The sequence below is a fragment of the Phyllostomus discolor genome, chromosome 2 (assembly GCF_004126475.2).
Source record: "Phyllostomus discolor isolate MPI-MPIP mPhyDis1 chromosome 2, mPhyDis1.pri.v3, whole genome shotgun sequence".
In the NCBI taxonomy this organism is placed as follows: Eukaryota; Metazoa; Chordata; class Mammalia; order Chiroptera; family Phyllostomidae; genus Phyllostomus; species Phyllostomus discolor.
Window position 1 is genome coordinate 166279482 of NC_040904.2, and position 18803 is coordinate 166298284.

An 18803-nucleotide genomic window follows, 5' to 3' on the forward strand; every position below is an offset into this window, starting at 1 on the left:
CTGGATTCTTATGTAAAAATAAAATTTGACTGTTTATATGCACACAAATTATGTCAGATATGATGAAATATCATTTATGCAAATACATGTAAAAGCCTGATGAAAAGCCTTTAAATTCCACAAATAGTTGCAATCCTTGATGCTATCCACAATTAATACATTCCATCGTTTTAGCTATATTGCATCTTTGTCTTTAAAATAAGAAAGAAAAAGCAGCATTCACCATGTAATTTTGTGGCTTGTAATGATGACCTTTTATTAATGCATATTTACAGTGCTTAAAATACTTAGTATTTGCTTTTACTTTCTCATTTTCCCTATTAATCTTTGGATAAAAATCTCTTGTCTCCACTGTAACTGTCATTAGATCTGGGCTCTCCTTTCTTCTCATTTTGTCCTTATAAGGCTATCCTGTTTTATCACTTCCTGCTTCAGCTCCTGACTTTTTCTCTCTTCCCCTCTCCCTCTCCTGGGGTGGATGCTTTTCCTCCATGTGGCAGTGCTGTAACTGTTCACAGCTGTCTGAAACGCCAGTGGACCTGGAGCAGGCTGGAGTTTTAACTTTCCTTTTACAAAGAACATCATGCTTGAATGTTTCAGCAGGCAAGTTATAACTGGCACTTACTTCTTGTTCTTTTAGAACACTGAAAATCTCCCCCAGCACTTTAGAAGGGGAATCCTGACCGTGTTAAAGAAGAAGTGGGAGAACCCAGGGCTGGGAGCCGAGTCTCTCCCAGACTCTCTGCGAAACAGCAGCACTGAGGTCAGGCACAGAGGCGACCATCCTGCTGAAGTGGTGAGCAGCTCTGCCTCTGGGGCCGAAGCCAACCGAGAGGAGCGGGTCCACCCCAGACCGAGACGTGGGTCACCTGCTGAAGCCCACACTCAGTATCCGTACCCCCTCATCGAGGACAGTGAGCATCTAAAAGACCACTCACCAGAAAGTACAAAAATGGAAAATTGTCTAGTAGGAGAACCCAGGCATGAAGTAGGAAAGCCTGAAATCAGTGAAAATACAGAGGCTGCGAACAAGATAGAGAAATACAATGTTCCGCTGAACAGGCTGAAAATGATGTTTGAGAAAGGCGAACCAACTCAAACCAAGGTAAGGATTGGGAGGGTTTAAAACTTGCTAAAGCCAAATCAAGTAAAGCAACAAAGCTGGTTTCCAATCCAGACAGTTTGAGCGGTGGCAGGCATAGTCAGACTGTCTTTTAAATGAAGTTAAATGAGTTAACTAAAAACCTCAAATTATTTGCATAGATGCTAAGATTTGTGAATCTCCAACCCGATTTCATGTGAAATCAAGCGCACACTGGGCTTCAGGTTGATGTCCAGAAATGAAGAGAGTTTGATATGGATGGGTTATGTGTTTTTGTACGCTTGCCCTTTTAATTTGTCTTCCTGTGTCTTTTGTCATTTGTCGCTTTGGGGGGTGGAATTACTGCTGAATCGTTCTCTTGGACACAGCTGCAGGCTGAGTGTTAAGGCCAGAGTTTAACGTTAAGACTGAGGCTTAGTTGTCTCTGCTAGCTGAATCCCTTCTCTTCTTCTCAACTTCCTCATCTGTGCCTTCCAACAAATGTTTTCTATCAGCTAAAATCCTCTCCCAGGAAAAATCAATGAAGATAGCCAGACTAGCTTTAGCCTTCAGGATTTTTGACTTGCAAATGCACAGGGTTGCATTTTCCTACAACTGCTAATGAAATTTGATCCTTCGTGTGGATTGCAGACCAGGTCCCCAGAGGGAATTACTTAACTAGAAAATGAGTTACATATGCTGGTGACTTACAACACAATCCAGGGGCCGCAGAACTGGTAAATTTTTCCAGTTTTCTCATACTTTCCTTCATATCTGGCTTTGTCCATGAGGATGGTTTGTTACAGCAGTCTTTATAATGAAATAAACAGATCTGATGGGAAGCAAAGCCATCATTTACTTTAGATTCTGTCTAGATAGGAGAGCTGAATTTTTTTAACTGTTTGGCCCAAATACCTGTATTTGTGAAGTAACAGTATGAAGCACTCTTTCTGAGATAAAAATGAGATAACTGACCTATCCTCAATTATATTTGGGCGTGACTTTGTCTATCTCTTCCCATAAAGCACAGTTCCTGGAGCTTTGCTGCCTAGAAATGTTCTTGAATTTTTAGGGCTGATCTATTTGAGAATGTAGGAAGAATCTTTAAAGGTTTCCAAACCTAGAACCCTCTTCTGTGAATGAATCTTAGCTCTATTTTAACACTGAATCCAGTTGGCAAGAGATGTAACCACAAAGCAGTTTTACGACTTTTCTTAAACTCCCATCCCTCCCAACTTTTAGTCCCTCTAGGCCTGCCAACTCCCTCTTTCTTCTTTACAGTCTTAATAAATTTTTAAAAAATTTAAATGGGAAGAAGAATTTTAAATGGAAGGAAAAAATGTCAGAAATCCTAAATATAAGAGGAAGGGGCTTTGTTGTGCCTCAAAGCACCATTGTATAGTCTCCTCACAGACCCTGCTAAGGGGCAGGACGGCTGATGTCACGCCCGCACACACAATGTAGACTCAGTGCCAAAGGCTGGTGCAAGTCAAAACTGGCCTAAGGTAGGAAATGACTGGGACTGCAGCAAACAAAAATGCTGATTATGTATCAGGATCTTGTGAGAGACTTTTTTCTCGTAAATGCCTGGTGGGAGATGGGTCAGAACAAGCCCATCTCTTTGTGGCTGGCCAGAGTGGAGAAAAAAACCCTTATATAAAAAATTGTGAGCCCCCAACCCAGTTTCATAGGCACTGGGCAGCTAATGGTTAGGAAGATGGGGGGAGGAGATAGCTGTGCTAAGACTAGGCTTTTTAAAGTGCCTTATTAAATTTCTTAATAGTCATTTGTCACTTAATGGATTGCTTGGGGTGTGTAACACACAGCAGCCCTTGGTTTTGTGTAGCTGTGTCTAAATGAGTACCATTATCCATGTTGGAAACAGCATAGGTTACTTGAGAAAGTGTTGTCTAATATTTCAGTAAAGCTTAAAAATTTTGTCTACTTTAGGTTAAGGAATAACTAATCAGTTTGAAACTAGGTTATGGTTATTGTTAACATAATTTCAGCTTTGACATGGATAAGGCTTTAATCAGGAAGTCACATAATTGGATCTTTGGAAGGAAGCTCTGAGAAATATAGAAAGGACACTAGAAATCTTTTTAGGAGCAAGAGTATCCAGGTAAGAATGTACTCTCCTGGTCTAACAAATTAGTACCTCAGTGAGATAAAGGACTATAATTGGGAACATATTGTGTGAATCTTTGGTACCATAATTGAATTTTATAGAACTGGACTGACTCTCAGCTAACTAGCTGAGCAGAGTACAAGAGCACGCAGAAACAGAGATACACAGTCTAGTGTTGGGTCCTCCTAAATCTTTCTATCAGAGTCATTCACAGGGAACTAAGTCAACCAGCTTGAGTCTCACTTTTCTTGGTCTCTCCCTTTTGTTGTAGATGGTTTGGTTCTCGTCCATTCTCTTTCTGATCTTTTATTTGCCCTCCTGTTTTTATTTTTAAGGTTTCTTAAAGTTTATTTTTAGAGGGAGGGAGAGAAACATTGATCGGTTGCCTCTCTCACACCCGCATCCGGGTAACCCAGGCATGTTCACTGACCCAGAATCTAACCGGTGACCCTGAGGTTTGTGGGAGGACACCCAACCCACTGGGACACACCAGTCAGGGCTATTCTCCTGTTCTCTCTCTGTCTCTTTCTCTCTTTTTCTGTCCCCCCCACCCTCTCTCATCTCATCTCTTTCCATGACTCCAAGAAATGAATGTCCAAACTAGATTCTAATCTTGAACTCTTAGCCCAAGCTTCAGCCTTATATTTCTGGTTGTCTGCCAGATCAGACATCTCTCTGTGAATGCCCCTTAGGCACTACAATTCAAGAATGCTAAGAAAAATTCATTATCTTTCCAACCAAAATCCGCTTTACCTATCTCGTCCCTTAATGTATCACCATTCACCAAATCACCTTGTCTGTAAAGCTGGAAATCAGTTCTTCCTTCTGTCCACCTCCTCTTCACAGTTAGTCACTTACTAAGCCATGTAAGAAAGTCTACCCTCTATGCATTTCTCAAGCATAGACCATTCTGTCCAATCCCATAGCATTGCTACAACCTCCCCTATTAGTGTCATTTTGTTCTTCCCGTGTTCTTCCACACTGTTGCTATTTATTTTTCTAAATATAGTTGCAAATTACATTACTCACTTGATCAGAAGTTTTTGATCCCTCGGAATTAGTCCATATTTAATATTCAGGTCTTCCACAATCTGAACACAATCCACCTTTACAGTCTCACAGCCAATCTTATATGCAAACCCTGGATTATTCTTCATTCATCCTCAAAATTATTCCTGCCTTCCCCCCATTGCTCCCTTTTAAAATCTTAGTCCTAAAGGTCTATTAAGACTATGAAGCCTTACCTCAGTTTCTCCTGGGTGAATTAACCCCACTTCTCACTCTCTTATAGAATTTTCTTTTTATTTATTTTTGGGTACTTATATTATGCTTCCTTTACTAGTCATGTATAAATTTGTGTACTTCCCAGTCTATAGTTTCTTGCAAAGTGATGATGTTTTCCTTCTCTAGTCATCAGCCCAATGATATGGCTCTTAGTGTTTATTTAATAAAAGGAGGAAACGAAGCTTAGAACTCAATTTATAATAAAATGAATCAATTAAAAACGATTTCTCACTTATTTTCCATCTTCACTAGGTAGGTTATATTGTCAGATGGTTTAGTTGGATGTCATGGTTCTAGTTCCAGTGAGCACATGAGTGACAGAAAATGTAACCTCTCATGATGACTAGGAAAAAGAACCCCTCCAGTGACATACACTGAATGTGGTTTAGCATCCCTAACTTCCTGTATATGCTGATCGTTGTTTTACGTAGCTTAGGTGACTATTATGGGCACCCTTTTATTAAAAACATAACTGATCAGCTAGTTCTAACCAATGTCCAGTTATTGTCATGTTGACATTTGAATGCATAATCTTTAGAAGCCAGAATGAGGTTATTTAAAAATTAAAAACCTCTTCTTCCATGGCCAGGAATAATAAAGCAAGGGAGGAGCATGTGACAAGTTCCTTAAGTTTCAATTTTTTCTGTTTGTTTCCTAACATATTTGATTCACACAAATCATTGAATAAGAGAGTAAAGACCAAGTATTGGGATGGTATATTTCTACCTTTGTAACCTATTTAAATTATTGTCTTTTGCTTGGGTCAAGATTGAACCAATTAGGTGCTATGCAAGAAAACAGGGCTGGACTATGGATATCCCTTGATTCTTTGACACTGGTGCTGACTGCTGCTTCTTCCAGGTGTTTCCATCTTCTGGGAGCATAATTAATAAAGGCAGGAGAAAAGGAGAGAAGAAGAAAGAATGCCTCTCACAAAAAAAATCCCTATTTTCTAAAATACATAAACATGCACTGCTCACTCTGTGGGAACTAACCAAGGATAGGAGGCAGTCATGATAAGGCAATGATAAGTGAATAGAATTAAAACTATTTAGAAAAAAAATTTTTCTTTCTCCTCTTTCCCCTATTTTATTTATGGTATTTTTTAAATTTTTTAAAATATATTTTATTGATTATGCTATTACAGTTGTCCCATTTCCCCCCCTTCACTCCTCTCCACCCTGCACACCCTCTCCCACCCACATTCCCCCCCACCCTGCTTTAGTTCATGTCCATGGGTCATAAGTTCTTTAGCTTCTACATTTCCCATACTGTTCTTGCCCTCCCCCTGTCTATTTTCTACCTACCATCTATGCTACTTATTCTCTGTACCTTTTCCCCCTCTCTCCTCCTCCCACTCCCCTGTTGCTAACCCTCCATGTGATCTCCATTTCTGTGGCTCTGTTCCTGTTCTAGTTGTTTGCTTAGTTTCTTTTGGTTTTGCTTTAGGTGTGGTTGTTCATAATTGTGAGTTTGCTGTCCTTTTACTATACATGTTTTTTCTTTATCTTCTTTTCTTAGTTAAGTCCCTTTAACATTTCATAAAATAAGGGCTTGGCATCACCAAGTTAAAGGATGATGAACTCCTTTAACTTGACCTTATCTGAGAAGCACTTTATCTGCCCTTCCATTCTAAATGAAAACTTTGCTGGATAGAGTAATCTGAGATCTAGGTCCTTGCCTTTCATGACTTGGAATACTTCTTTCCAGCCCCTTCTTGCTTGCAAGGTCTCTTTTGAGAAATCAGCTGACAGTCTGATGGGAACTCCTTTGTAGGTTACTGTCCCCTTATCTCTTGCTGCTTCTAGGATTCTCTCCTTCATTTTTACCTTGGCTAATGTAATTATGATGTTATTTATGGTATAATTTAATGCTTCTAATTAGTCATATTTTAATTGTGTTAAGTTGTTTTATATTTCAAAGGTAAACAGTTCAGTCAGCTAAAAATAGAAGTATCTGAAATAAAAATGGGAGTTCCCCTTATCCCACCCCCTTTTCACTCCTTTGCTACTTCCCTCCTCTTAAACTTCTAAACCCATGAATTTCTCTTAGAATTTCTGTTCCTCTTATCATCAGGATCATTATATTAATGGCGATCACCAAAATGCCAACAAAAACTTCACTTGTTAATATGAGACTTCAACTATCCTTCTTTAAACAGTCCAGCATTTTTGTGGTTTTCCTTCTTGTAAGTTCCTGAAAGTGACACTTAGTATTTTGTTTGCCTTTACATAACACTGGCACCTAACAGTGTGTATGTGTTGGTGGAGTGGAGCGAGCCTTTGAGAAAATAAGGAAACCAAGCTAAAGTCTGCTCTGTGTTTGTCAGATATTTTATCCATAGCCCATGAATCTGTAGCCTACATCAAAGAAATAGTTTATGTTTGCCTTCTTGGAGAATGTGTAGATGTCCATAGGGAATCTCTACATTGTTATAAAATTACCCATAACATTTTATTTTCTCCTTTCATGGTTAATAATTGCATGTGTTCCCTTGTCTACTTAATGTTATCTTAATAAGATTTTTCTTCTGCTTTCTTGATGTCTCAAGTAAATTATTTAGAATTAAACTCCAAGAGTACAATTCTGAGGATGTTTATAATTGGTATTAATTGCATATTTTTAAATCATAATTTTAAGATGGGCTTAGAGAGGAAAGGGATTTGAATAACAGTTAACATTATTGTGGTCACCCTAATGTAGAGAAGTATATCTTTAACTTGCTTATCAAGAATTAGAAATCTTAAATTGATCCAGCAATTATACCTCCATTAGATACATTGCTAGTACTCTAAATGTGGATAACTGGTTTTGTTAAATAAACAAAAGAATTATCTTTTTCTCTCATTGCTGTCTTTCTTATATATCCTATTAAAACTAAATTTTTGCTGATTTATTATGTTCACCTATAGTTTATAGCTTCTTCCATGATTTCAAATAAAAATAAAAATGACTTTTCTCTATAGCAGATTATTTCTCAAAGACCTCATACCAGTATAAATAAGGAATTCCTTTATAAAAAAGGAATTCTGTTCTTTCTCACTCTTTTTTGCCCTAAGTGGCTGTCCTTGATCTGCCAGCTGGAGACCAGTCATCTCTTTTCTGCTTACCTTCATGGCAACTAAATACATAACTAGTTTTTTTTAACTGGTTTCATTACAATAAAACATGTTGAAGACTAATGGCAGGGGACTAGAACATTCTCTAAGCAATGTTGACTATATTAGAGTTTGGAGGGGCCAGGAAGACATCATTTCCCCCCAGATGTTACCACATTTGTCTTCTTGCTATGGGACTTAATCCTGGATTAGACAACATAGGTGTGTCTCTGCGTGAATGTATTAGTCATTTTCTCTAGCCTTCTAATTTATCAGTGGGCTCCAATGAGTGAGAAATCCCTGTCAAGATCATTGAAATAAATCCCAGAACTATAAGGGACTGTAAGGTTATTTAATCCAGCTCACTGCTCCCAGGCAGTTAAAATATTACAATCCATATTTTGTGGTTGGAAACGGCCAGGGTCAGAGGAGTAACTGATATACCCAATGTCATGTGGCTAATTAGTATCAGAACAAGGACTGAAACTGTGTGGTGCCCTTTCTACCATGTAACACTATCTTCATGAATATCATAAGAATGATTTATTGGATAAGAGCAACTGGCCATGGACTTACACCTCTTTGAAATCTAAGGAAACTGGGAAAAAATTAAAACATATCAACAGCTCTGTTCTCAAAGAATTTAATTATCTTTTCTCTTCCCACACTGTATAGTCTCTTAACTGAACAAAAACATCAGGGGAGTGAAGAGGAGAAATGTGTTGCAATACAGCAGATTTGTACTAAAACTCTTGAGTTAGAAGCTTATGGGATTGGGAAGTTTGTTTTTCTTACATATATGAAATAGTCATCTGAGCACTCTCTCTTACACACACACACACACAGTAAACCAGAAAGGAAAAGAAAATGCCAAGTAAACCAGGAAAAAAAGAGTAATCTTCATCAGTTGTGTGCAATGATATCCTTATCACTGTGTACCTAGTTTTTACATGGCTTTAGTCACTGTGTGCTCACTGTTACATGTGCTTTATCTTTTGTTTGGTCTTTTTTATATACACCTTTCAATGTATCTTCCTAGTTCACATAGTTATCCTTTTATGGGAATGTGGTATTTCATTATACAGTGTAATCATTCCCCAGTAAGTAGTTTCTTTTTTTAGCCTAATAAAAAAGCTCTAAGCATCTTGGCACTAGTGGGGTTTTTTAGTTATTTGGGATGGGGGGCTATATTACTGAAGTGATGTTATCATAGCTGAAAGATGTAATTCATTAAACATTCTTCTTACGTATATTCAACTTGTTTCAAAGATTGTACTATTTTATAACACCATTAGCACAATCTAAGGGCATCATTAATTCTCCAGCACCTCATCAGAATTTGGTTTTATCATTTTTATCTGTTTATGTTAACTTAATAGATATGAAATGTTTCCATTTCTTTTTTCTTAATTGAAAGAGTAACACAAAATTTTTGTAGATGCTTAGAAATACAGAAAAAGTAGAGAAATCCCACCCCTGGAGATCAGTGTTCCCTCCTTCACTATGTGTTAGTTTGCTTAAATGAAGTCTATTTTTTCTAAGAAGGTCCCTGGAAAAGGGAATGTTTATCTTGCAAAACTTTGAGAAATTAAGGCCAGGTTTTATCTATACCCTGTGCTACCCATATATGGTTCAGCACAGTCTGATTTTTCCCTAAAAGTTATTCTTCTTCCACCTTTGAGTTGGAGGCACAAGAGTCTCTAGGAAGGTCAAAGTTAAACAAGGTTGAATGAAGGAAGTGGCTGAGAGAAGTAGGAGTCTCTCAGTAAGTTAAAGTATTGAAAATCAACTTTCAAAGAGAATTTTTTCTGAAAATAAGAGTACAGGGGACAGAAAATCCTGCTTTTCACTTGACATTTGGGACCTAACTGATTTTACTTCTTTCAAGACAATTTCCAGCCCTGGCAGAGTAGCTTAGTTTGTTACAACGTCATCACAGTACACCAAGGTTGCAGGTTTGATCCCTGGTCAAGGCACATACAAGAATCAACCAATGAATACATAAATAAATGGGACAACAAATCAGTGTCTCTCTTTCTCTGTCCCTCCTCTCTCTCTCTAAAATCAATACAAAAAAAATGTCCAGAGAAAAGAAATTCTGTGAACTACTAGCTAAAATCCCCAACCTCTTACTCTGTTGTGTGTACATGTTGATGTGTGGATGGCTTCACAGGGAGTGTGTAAGGGGCGTTGGCACTACATAGAGTTACTGCAGTCAGCTGACAGGAAGGGGGACTTGGGGAGGGGGTGAGGTCAAGGTCTAGGACATTCCCGAAAGCCTTAAAGTGTCTTGTCTTTTCTCTCTTTTCTTAACAGATTATGATGACTAGGGTTCCCTCGGGCATCTGAATAAAAAAGGGCTGAAAAGCGATAAAAATATATTACAGAAGAGTATGTCAATATCAGAATTCCTGTTTTTTTTCTTTCTGTGCTCCTCTACTTCCTTGAGAAATATTGGAGGAAACTCCTCCTTCTTCCTGTACCTCAGATTACCACTTGTAAAATGAGGATCATGAAAGTTGTAGTAAATGCATCTGAGATCTTGTTATTCTGCATATTTGAGTGGTTTAGAAATGAAAAGATATTTTGAAAATGCTTCACCAGGGATTTCCTTAAAGCTCTCTCAGAGCTGTATTCCTTCTCAGAACCTGTGTCAATAAAACTTTGATTTCCAGAGATGTTTCTCCTTTTCTGTTTTTCTAAGACCAAATAGCTTTGTACATTCACTTTTTTTAGTATTTGAAAGAAGATAATTCAGAGTATTGATACCCTCATGAACCAGAAGTTTTTTTTTTTAAGGCCCTTTATGCAACCTGAAGTTTTACATGAAAAACTAGCAAAGATGGGAAATTTTATGCATCTAAAGCTGAAGAAAGTCTCTGCCCTGGCAGAACATATGTTCTAATTCTAAGTGATCTTGCTCCCAGTAATGCCAGTGTGGGGACTTTTGTGTGACTGTAAGTACAGACAGAAAACTGTACTCTCAGCAGGTTGTGACATGCAACACATACTCTTTGAATTGTACTTGAACTTTACCTTTGACAAACTGGAAATATTTGAAATACTGCTCTAATATTAAGAATGAAGAACCTGTTCACTTTCAGTTTTAAAAAAAAAGTATATTTCCAGGCTTTCTCTCTTTTTGAGCCCTGAAAACTCTGATTTTTATAGCGATCATCTTACAGTGCAGCAGCATTTGGGACAAATCTTTGGAATTTCCTGTACTTTAATTATTTGCAAATGAGAAATGTTTTGGGAAAAAATGTGGATGGGAGGTTATCCTGCCAAATTTATCTTTTCTCTTTGGCAAGTGATCTTCATTTCCAGACCAGTGACTGCTCCCAAAGCGAGAGTATGTTGCATCATCTGAACAACGAGAATGTGATTAATGGTGCAGCTGACCTGAGTGTAATGTGGCGAGGTTAGAGTTGCTATAGCTAATCTTGGCTTTTATTAAAAATAGATTCAACTAATAATGTAAATAGCAAAGCTGACTGGAGATCAATTATTTTAAATGTATGTTAAATTTGCAAGAAACTATGTTTTGTTTTGTTTTGTTTTGTTTTTGTATAATATAAGCAGACCAATCCATGGCTCTGACTTCTGAAGGTAGTATGTAGGGGTATGAGAATGTGGCTTAACATAAGTGATAGTTCAGCCCTGGCTGGTATGGCTCAGTGGACTGAGCACTAGCCTGTGAACCAAAGGGTCACCAGTTCGATTCCCAGTCAGGACACATGCCTGGGTTGGGGGCTAGATCCCCAGTGCAGGGCATGGGAGAGGCACCCACACACTGACGTTTCTCTTCCTGTCTTTCTCCCTCCCTTCCCCTCTCTCTAAAAATAAATAAAATCTTTAAAAAAAATAAGTGATAGTTCAGTTTTAAACTTTACTGTTGCGTTGATTAATCCATTGAACTTAGAGGTTTAATAGCTATTTTACTAATGTTGAATTCAAAAGCGAACCAGATCTTATCTCCTGTTATATGGGGTTTCAGATATCTTTTCTACTTCATGTTATCTTGAGATATAAATGATAGGATGTGGCTGACGGCTCTCATTACTATCTTAATACACATGACATGCTGTGTACCAAGAGAACATTCTGTGGCAGTGAGTGACTTTCTAGTGAGTTGCTTTTCTAGGTTTAAAAATTATAATTTGTGTCCTGGCCAGGTAGCTCAGTTGGTTAGAGTGTTGTCCCAATATACCAAGGTTGTGGGTTTGACCTCCAGTCAGGGCACATACAAGAATCAACCAATGAATGCATAAATAAGTAGAACAACAAACCAATCTCTCTCTCTCTCTCTCTCTCTCTCTCTCTCTCGTCAATAAATAAAAATGTAAAAGTATGTAATTTGTAACTTTAATTAGAGATCTGCTTTAAGATTTTATTTATTTACTTTTAGAGAGAAGGTAAGGGAGGGAGAGAGGGAGAGAAACATCCATCAGTTGCCTCCCATACGAACTCCAAATGGGGACTGAACCTGCCACCCAGGCAAGGGCCCTGACCAGGAAGTGAACAGGCAACTTTTCACTTTGTGGAATGATGCCCAACCAACTGAGCCACACTGGGTCAGGGCTAGAGATCTACTTTAGTTCAAGAGATAGAAATGTAGTAATTTACAGGATCCCAAAATACTTTAGTCAAAAAATCTGTACCATTCACTTTCTACTTAAAAAAGACAGGCATGGTGTCTGCCCTCAGTAAGATTCTGGTCCAGTAGAAGGACACACAACAATTTGATAAGCAGTGTACTGGAAGTGTAACCAGGTACCTTGGGTACAGAGGAAGGATGACTTGGACCTATGTAGCATGGGCAGGACAGACTTCACAGAGGATAGGTTGCTTAGTTTACACCAAGTCCTGAAAGAACAGGCATTTGCTAGACAACACAAGAATAAAATGGTAATCCTGGTAAAGGGAACTCGTTTACAATATCGTGGACCTCACAGCAGTTAGCTTTTCCTAGAGGATAAGGGTAAGGAAAGAGTATACCGAGAGAGGGGAGGTAGGGGCCAGGTCTAGAACTGGTCTTCTGTGACATACTAAGCATTTCAGATTTAATTCAAGGAGTGATGAGGAATCCTTAAAGAATTTTAAACAAGAGAGTAACATAGATATATATTTGGGGGTAATTATGTATTTTGCACTACTTGGGAGGATGCCAGTATCATAGAGACTTGATTGGAAAGTGGAAGAACCGTGTAGAACAGTAACTCAGTAGTCCACCTAGGGCCGCAACAGCAGGGATAAGGCGAATGGAGAAGGGAAACAGCAGATACTGCCATCAGGACTTGGCACTTTGGAGACACGTGTCATTATCATCTGGGACATGAAGATTCCCCTCAACGACTATTTAAATTACAAGGCTTTCTGGTTAAGCTGGTTAGGCAGTGATTATTAGCAGGGAGCATAACCTAAGCATAGTTAACTTATTTTTCCCTGGGCACCTATGAATAGGTACTGCTTAATATTTATAATACTAAAAACACCTTCTGTGGAGTATAGAAATGAAAATAAAGTCTAATCTCTTCTGGATTTTATTTATAAAGGAGATTTGCAGTCATCCTTTTTGAACATTGTATCAAGATTTCCCATCTTCTATGCAAAATTTATTGCTGGGTTTTGTTTTCCAAACAGATTCTTCGGGCCCAAAGCCGAAGTGCAGGTGGAAGGAAGATCTCTGAAAACAACTATTCTCTGGATGATTTGGAAATAGGGCCAAGTAAGCAGAGAGTTCCAAGTGCATGACATTCTCTGGGAAGTACTCATTAGTAAACAGCCAATGCTTTTGAAGGAAGAGTGACACAAATGAAAAGGAAGTCTATCTGTTATATACAAGCCATTCCCAAACCTCATTGCTCTCCACAAATAGCTTCTCTGTGTTTTTAACCCATCCTTGTCAGTGGCGACCTGTGGTAAACAAATGGTACCTCTGCAGGATTCCAGGAGAAGCACTACGGACAATTTTGGCTCCGTGGTCACTTGAGGCATGAGGGCTCCCACCAATGGGCAGTATCCTCTATCAAGATTGGTTATCCTGTACTACTGATGGTAACAAAAACATTTCGAGGGTGGAATTATTATGTTTTGAAGGGCATATAAGGTACTATACAAAAGAAAAAAATTGTATTAATAAACATAAGAAAATCATCAGTTTCCTAGTAATCAAAGAAATGCAAATAAAATTACATTGAGCTCTAATTTTTTTCATATGTTGAAAAGCCAAAATTTCCAAATATACAGTACTCAATTATGGTAAAGGTTCTCCTTACAGTGTTGGGAAAGTGAGTGACTATTACCATATAGTTGACCAGTTACATTCCTGCTTTCCTTCTCTGTACTCAGTCAAAGAAATTGATTCCATTAGATTACAATCGCTCCAAACTGGGAATCTAAAACCACTGAAATCACATTTTATCTTCTAATAAAGCTTTTTTTATTTTGCATGCTTCCAGGTCAAGTGTCAACTCCTGCATTCAGCTTGGAGAAAAGTGAGACGAGACGAAATCTGGAGATCCCACGCCTGTCAGAAACCTCCATAAAGGATCGAATGGCCAAGTACCAGGCAGCTGTGTCCAAACAAAGCAGTTCTACCAACTATACAGTATGTGTTATGTATCATTCATTCATTCATTCATTCATCCAGCAAATGGTCACTGAGCACAGAAACTAGAAATGTGGTCAGACCCCTGACTTGGGAGCCCGGGCTCCTCCCCTTGTCTCCCCACCCTCCATTCTCTTTTCACAGAAATCCTGCCTTAGTTTTATTCTCCATCCTTCCCACATTCTAATCCTGTCTTTGCTTTCCTGGATCTCATTCCCACCCCACTCATTTTTTTGTGATGTTACCATCCAGTAATGTCATTGAGAGTTTTCCTGACTCTTCTACTTAATCTTGGCTTCTTTGTTCAAGAAGTAGTATTTTATTAGTTTTAACAGAAACGTTTATTTAATTTTTGTTTTTGAGGGAAGAAAGGGCAAATAAATAATGGAGAGAAATATTAAATATATGCAGCATTAATATAGAGTGGGGTTTTTTGCAATTTTTTATTGATATATAATTCATATGATAAAATCACCATTTTAAAGTGTAAAATTCAGGAATTTGTAGTATATTCACAAGGTTGTGCAACCATCACCACTGTCTAATTCCAGAACATTTCCATCATCCCCAAAAGAAATCGGATGCCTACACACTCACTCCCAGTCCCCGTGGCCACCACTGATCTACTTTCTGTCTTTATGAACTTGCCTCTTTCCAACATTTCTTACAAATGAAGTTCTACCATATATGACCTATTTAATCTTCACTACTTGTTATGTGATGATTTTCCTAAAAAAAGAGAATAGTGGATGAAAAAAGGGGAGAGAAAGGAGAAGATGATGTGCTGAGTAAGAACAAAATATTTGGTATTCTAAATAGAATGGTGGGTCTTTTCATTTTATACTTATCTAGGCTTAACTGGCAGGGTGACACTAAGGAACTTCTTAACTGAAGTTATTTTTTAAATGCCCTTTGTTTGTATGTGCACACACATATATACACGTGTACACATACCTATATATGTATTTTTCAAATATTTGTTCCTTGTAAGATTGCAGACTGCAAACTATTAATCTCTTGATGTCTTTTAACAAAGGTGGAGGACTCGTAGTGAATTGTGTTGTTCCCAGGCAGACTGAATCTGGTGCCTGTTGGAAATCATAAAGCATGTTGCTTTATGAAGGAGTTGAGCCTTCTTTTCCCACATTATTAAGCATGCATTCTAGTAGTATTTACTGGTGACCTAAGTCTCTGAGCAGTGAATAATTTCATCTTGAGTTTTCACTGTAATGTTCAGAAGAGATGTGTGTACATCAATGCTGAGTATGAAAAGTGAGCAAACTTAGACTTCTCTTAGAGGGCAGGAGATACGGCAAACGGGTGATCTGTGGAGCTTTATTCCCTCATGTTCCAGGACTTTGCTGCTTCTTAGTGCCCTCCTGCTGTAAACATTCTGGCCAGGGGACTCCCTAAGTGGAAAAACCTGTTCAGTGACTTTTTTTTTTAACTCCTGATCGTTTCTGCTTTGCATTTCTCCATCTCTGAAAATTTTAAGAGTTGAAATACTTTAGGAATTCTTGTAAAAAGTACATTTTATCTCATCTCAAAAGAATTTCTCAGGCCACTTCACAGAGGTAGGTTGTAACAAGGCACAGGCTCCATGGCAGGGACTCTGGAGGCTGGGCTTTGGGATGGGGTTCGGAATGAGTGGCTGGCCCATTGTGCTGTCATCTTCTGTAGTGCTGGCCACCAGCTCCTTCCTGCAGATGCACCTCCAGAATGTGGGCCTTCATCTGGAATTCCACACATGAGTAAATCAGTCCCACTCACACCCCTTCCATTGGCCTTGTGGCCATAAATTGTTTTCTCCCATGCCTACAGAATCACAGGCAACAGAAAGGGACTAGATTACTAACAGATTAATGATAGGAAATGTTCATATTCATCTACCTCTATACTGATTTTGGATCCAATAAATAAAGTTAATTTCAGTATTTTGCCCCAAGTGGTCTTTGCAAGAAAAAAAAACTGTGCTTATTTCTATGACAGTATTAATGCCTGCTTTTTATGTTGAGGCTCTGTTATGAGAAGTAGAATAAGGTAGGTCTTAGTACAATGTGTGAATTTTATGCAAAAAAACATGTTTTTGAAGTCTCATTTAAGAAGATTGTTTTATGATATCATTAAATATAATTTGTTTTCATATATATACATCATCCCTGTCTCTCTTTCCAGGCCGAGCATATATATATATATGGTCAGTATATTTTCTTAATTATTGGCACTTGGCATCTCCTTTCCCTGCTCCAGAATGGTCTTTTGTGATAAAACTCACCAGCTTTGCATTCCCACAAGCTCTGCTGCTAGAAGAGTGAATCACAAGAACATTGTGTGCTGGGGGTGGTCTGTGTGTGTGTCTGTGTTGATGTGTCTGTATTCTAATGAGCACCAGTTTTACCTAGTGTACAGATATTTAACTCTGAGGTGTGTGCCCACAAAGCTGCTTTTGTCATTTCACAAGTCCAATGGGTTTTGCTTGTGATAATTAGGGGTTTGATTTGACCTCCGGCCTCTTAAAATAATTTTTTTTGTTTGTTTACATTCCAAGTTTACTTAATTGTGCAATGAAGAGGATAGGATAGTGAGAATTTATTTTACTTTATTTTTTGAGACTTTTAAAGAAGTTCACAGGCTATTTTTATTTTTCAGAATGAACTGAGAGCCAATGGCAGTGAAATCAAAATGCACAAGTTGGAGCAAAAGGAGAACGTGCCCCCGGGTCCTGAGGTCTGTGTCTCCCATCAAGATGGAGAAAAGGTGGGTTGGAAAGTCTGATGTCCAGTTGCCAAGGAAGCATGTGTTCTAAATTAGATGCTCAAAATTAGAAACCACTCTGACTCTGGGCTGCAGAGTGTCTGGGAATTTGGTGACAGCTGCCAGGACAGATTGTTGTTTTTGCAGGTCACATAATTTTGGTTGGGAAGCTCTGCAACTTATAGCTGACCAAATAATGAACCCTCATTGGAAAATTCTTTTGCTCAGCAGATGCTCAGAGGGCAGAGAGCTAAAATGACTTTTAAAAATCTGTTTTGATTAGAAATATTATCTTCAAAGTATTTGTATAATATTAACTCATTTTGTGCCAGAACATCTTATTCTTTCACTCAAAGTATTTTGAAAGCTAGACACTATACTAAGCACAGGAAATGCTAAGCTTAAAAACTACATGTGAACATACCGTTCCATGTGGTCTTCATCTGCAAGGAAGCTAACAGTAGAAGGGAGAGGAGTAACAGGTTGGTAGTCATGAAACAGTGTGAACAGCTGTGAGAGGACGATGCAGGGCCATGGAAGCTGAGGCTAAGGACACTTACCCTAACTTTCTCAAGAAGGTGATGTCCTGAAGAATGTGTCAAAGTAGGCCAAGTGAAAAAGAAGTTCAAGCAAAGAAAGAGGAGGGTATTCCAGGAAGACATAACAGAGGAGTGGAAATTGGAGATCCAAACCAAGATGACTTGGCTAGAGAAGGAGGTCCATACAGGCAATGGAGAGAGACAGGTGGAGGGAGTAAGCCAGAGTGGGTCTTGAAAAGCTTTGTGTGCTACCCTTAAGAGTTTGAAGGTAGTCCTGCAGTGGTAGAAAGACAGGGGGAGGTTATAAGCAAATTAGATTTGTATTTTATGCACTTAATGTTAGAAGAATGGCTTAGTTGGAGTAAGCAACAACATGTATGGCAGTTGAATTTATCATTTTCTCTGCCGATCTGTTACCCAATCTCTTCGGTCTTTTGGTCAATATAATAATCAAATGTTAAGTTAGATAAGGAGGAAGAGTTTTCAAATCTATGACAACGATTGTTAGGAGAAAAAACATTGTTTCTGTTATACTTTATGGACCCTCTTGAGGCCATTCTTCCAAAAGGTGAAGAGATCATTAAAATTGGTTAACAGCAATAGTTCTCAAACATATTTCACTATGACGGACTTTTAAAGGTTTGCTGTATTGACAGAATACTGGCAGGAACCCATGAGACACGCTGCACACTTGGTTGGACGGGAGTGGGCATGCGGGAAAATGGCCTCAGATGAATGGCTATGTGGTGTGAATCACAGACTAGAACAGGAAAAAAAATTAGAAAAGTTAAATCACTTTGCTTTACAAAAACATTACAAGCCTATGTTGAAATAATAAGACAAAACACTTGGCAGTAATGTGTTTCATAATCATAAAACAATCAAATGAATCACACGCATCCCTGCAATAGTGAGCTCAGTCAGGCATTAGTCACATGGCTTACATGTCATGTAGCAAGTGAGTTCTCTCATTAGATGCCTGGGTTTCCCGTTTTTTAAGTGGAAGATTGTCTTAAGAATAAGTAAATATGTTGGAATTTTTCTTATATATTATAAAAAGGACATTTTAGCCCTGATGGGTGTGGCTCAGTGGATCAAGCACTGGCCTGCGAACTGAAGGGTCACCAGTTTGATTCCCAGTCAGGGCACATGCCTGGGTAGCAGGCCAGGTGCCCAGTGGGGGCATGGGAGAGGCAACCGTGATGTTTCTCTCACACACCATGTTTCTTTCTGTTTCTCCCTCCTTTCCCCTCTCTCTAAAAATGAATGAATAAAATCTTTATTTAAAAAAAGACATTTTAGGGGAAAA

The 18803-nt window shown here is 38.5% G+C and overlaps 1 protein-coding gene across 3 annotated transcripts in view; it reads left to right on the forward strand.

Moving 5' to 3' along the window:
* The window catches only part of LIMA1 (LIM domain and actin binding 1), an 80501-nt gene that overhangs the window by 46234 nt on the left and 15464 nt on the right, over positions 1-18803 (forward strand). For all 3 annotated transcript variants that reach the window (XM_028533450.2, XM_028533451.2, XM_036019043.1), the window contains 4 exons: positions 641-1105; positions 13235-13319; positions 14053-14201; positions 16851-16958. In XM_028533450.2, the coding sequence (XP_028389251.1) occupies positions 641-1105; positions 13235-13319; positions 14053-14201; positions 16851-16958 (807 nt within the window). The remainder of the gene's footprint in view (positions 1-640; positions 1106-13234; positions 13320-14052; positions 14202-16850; positions 16959-18803) is intronic.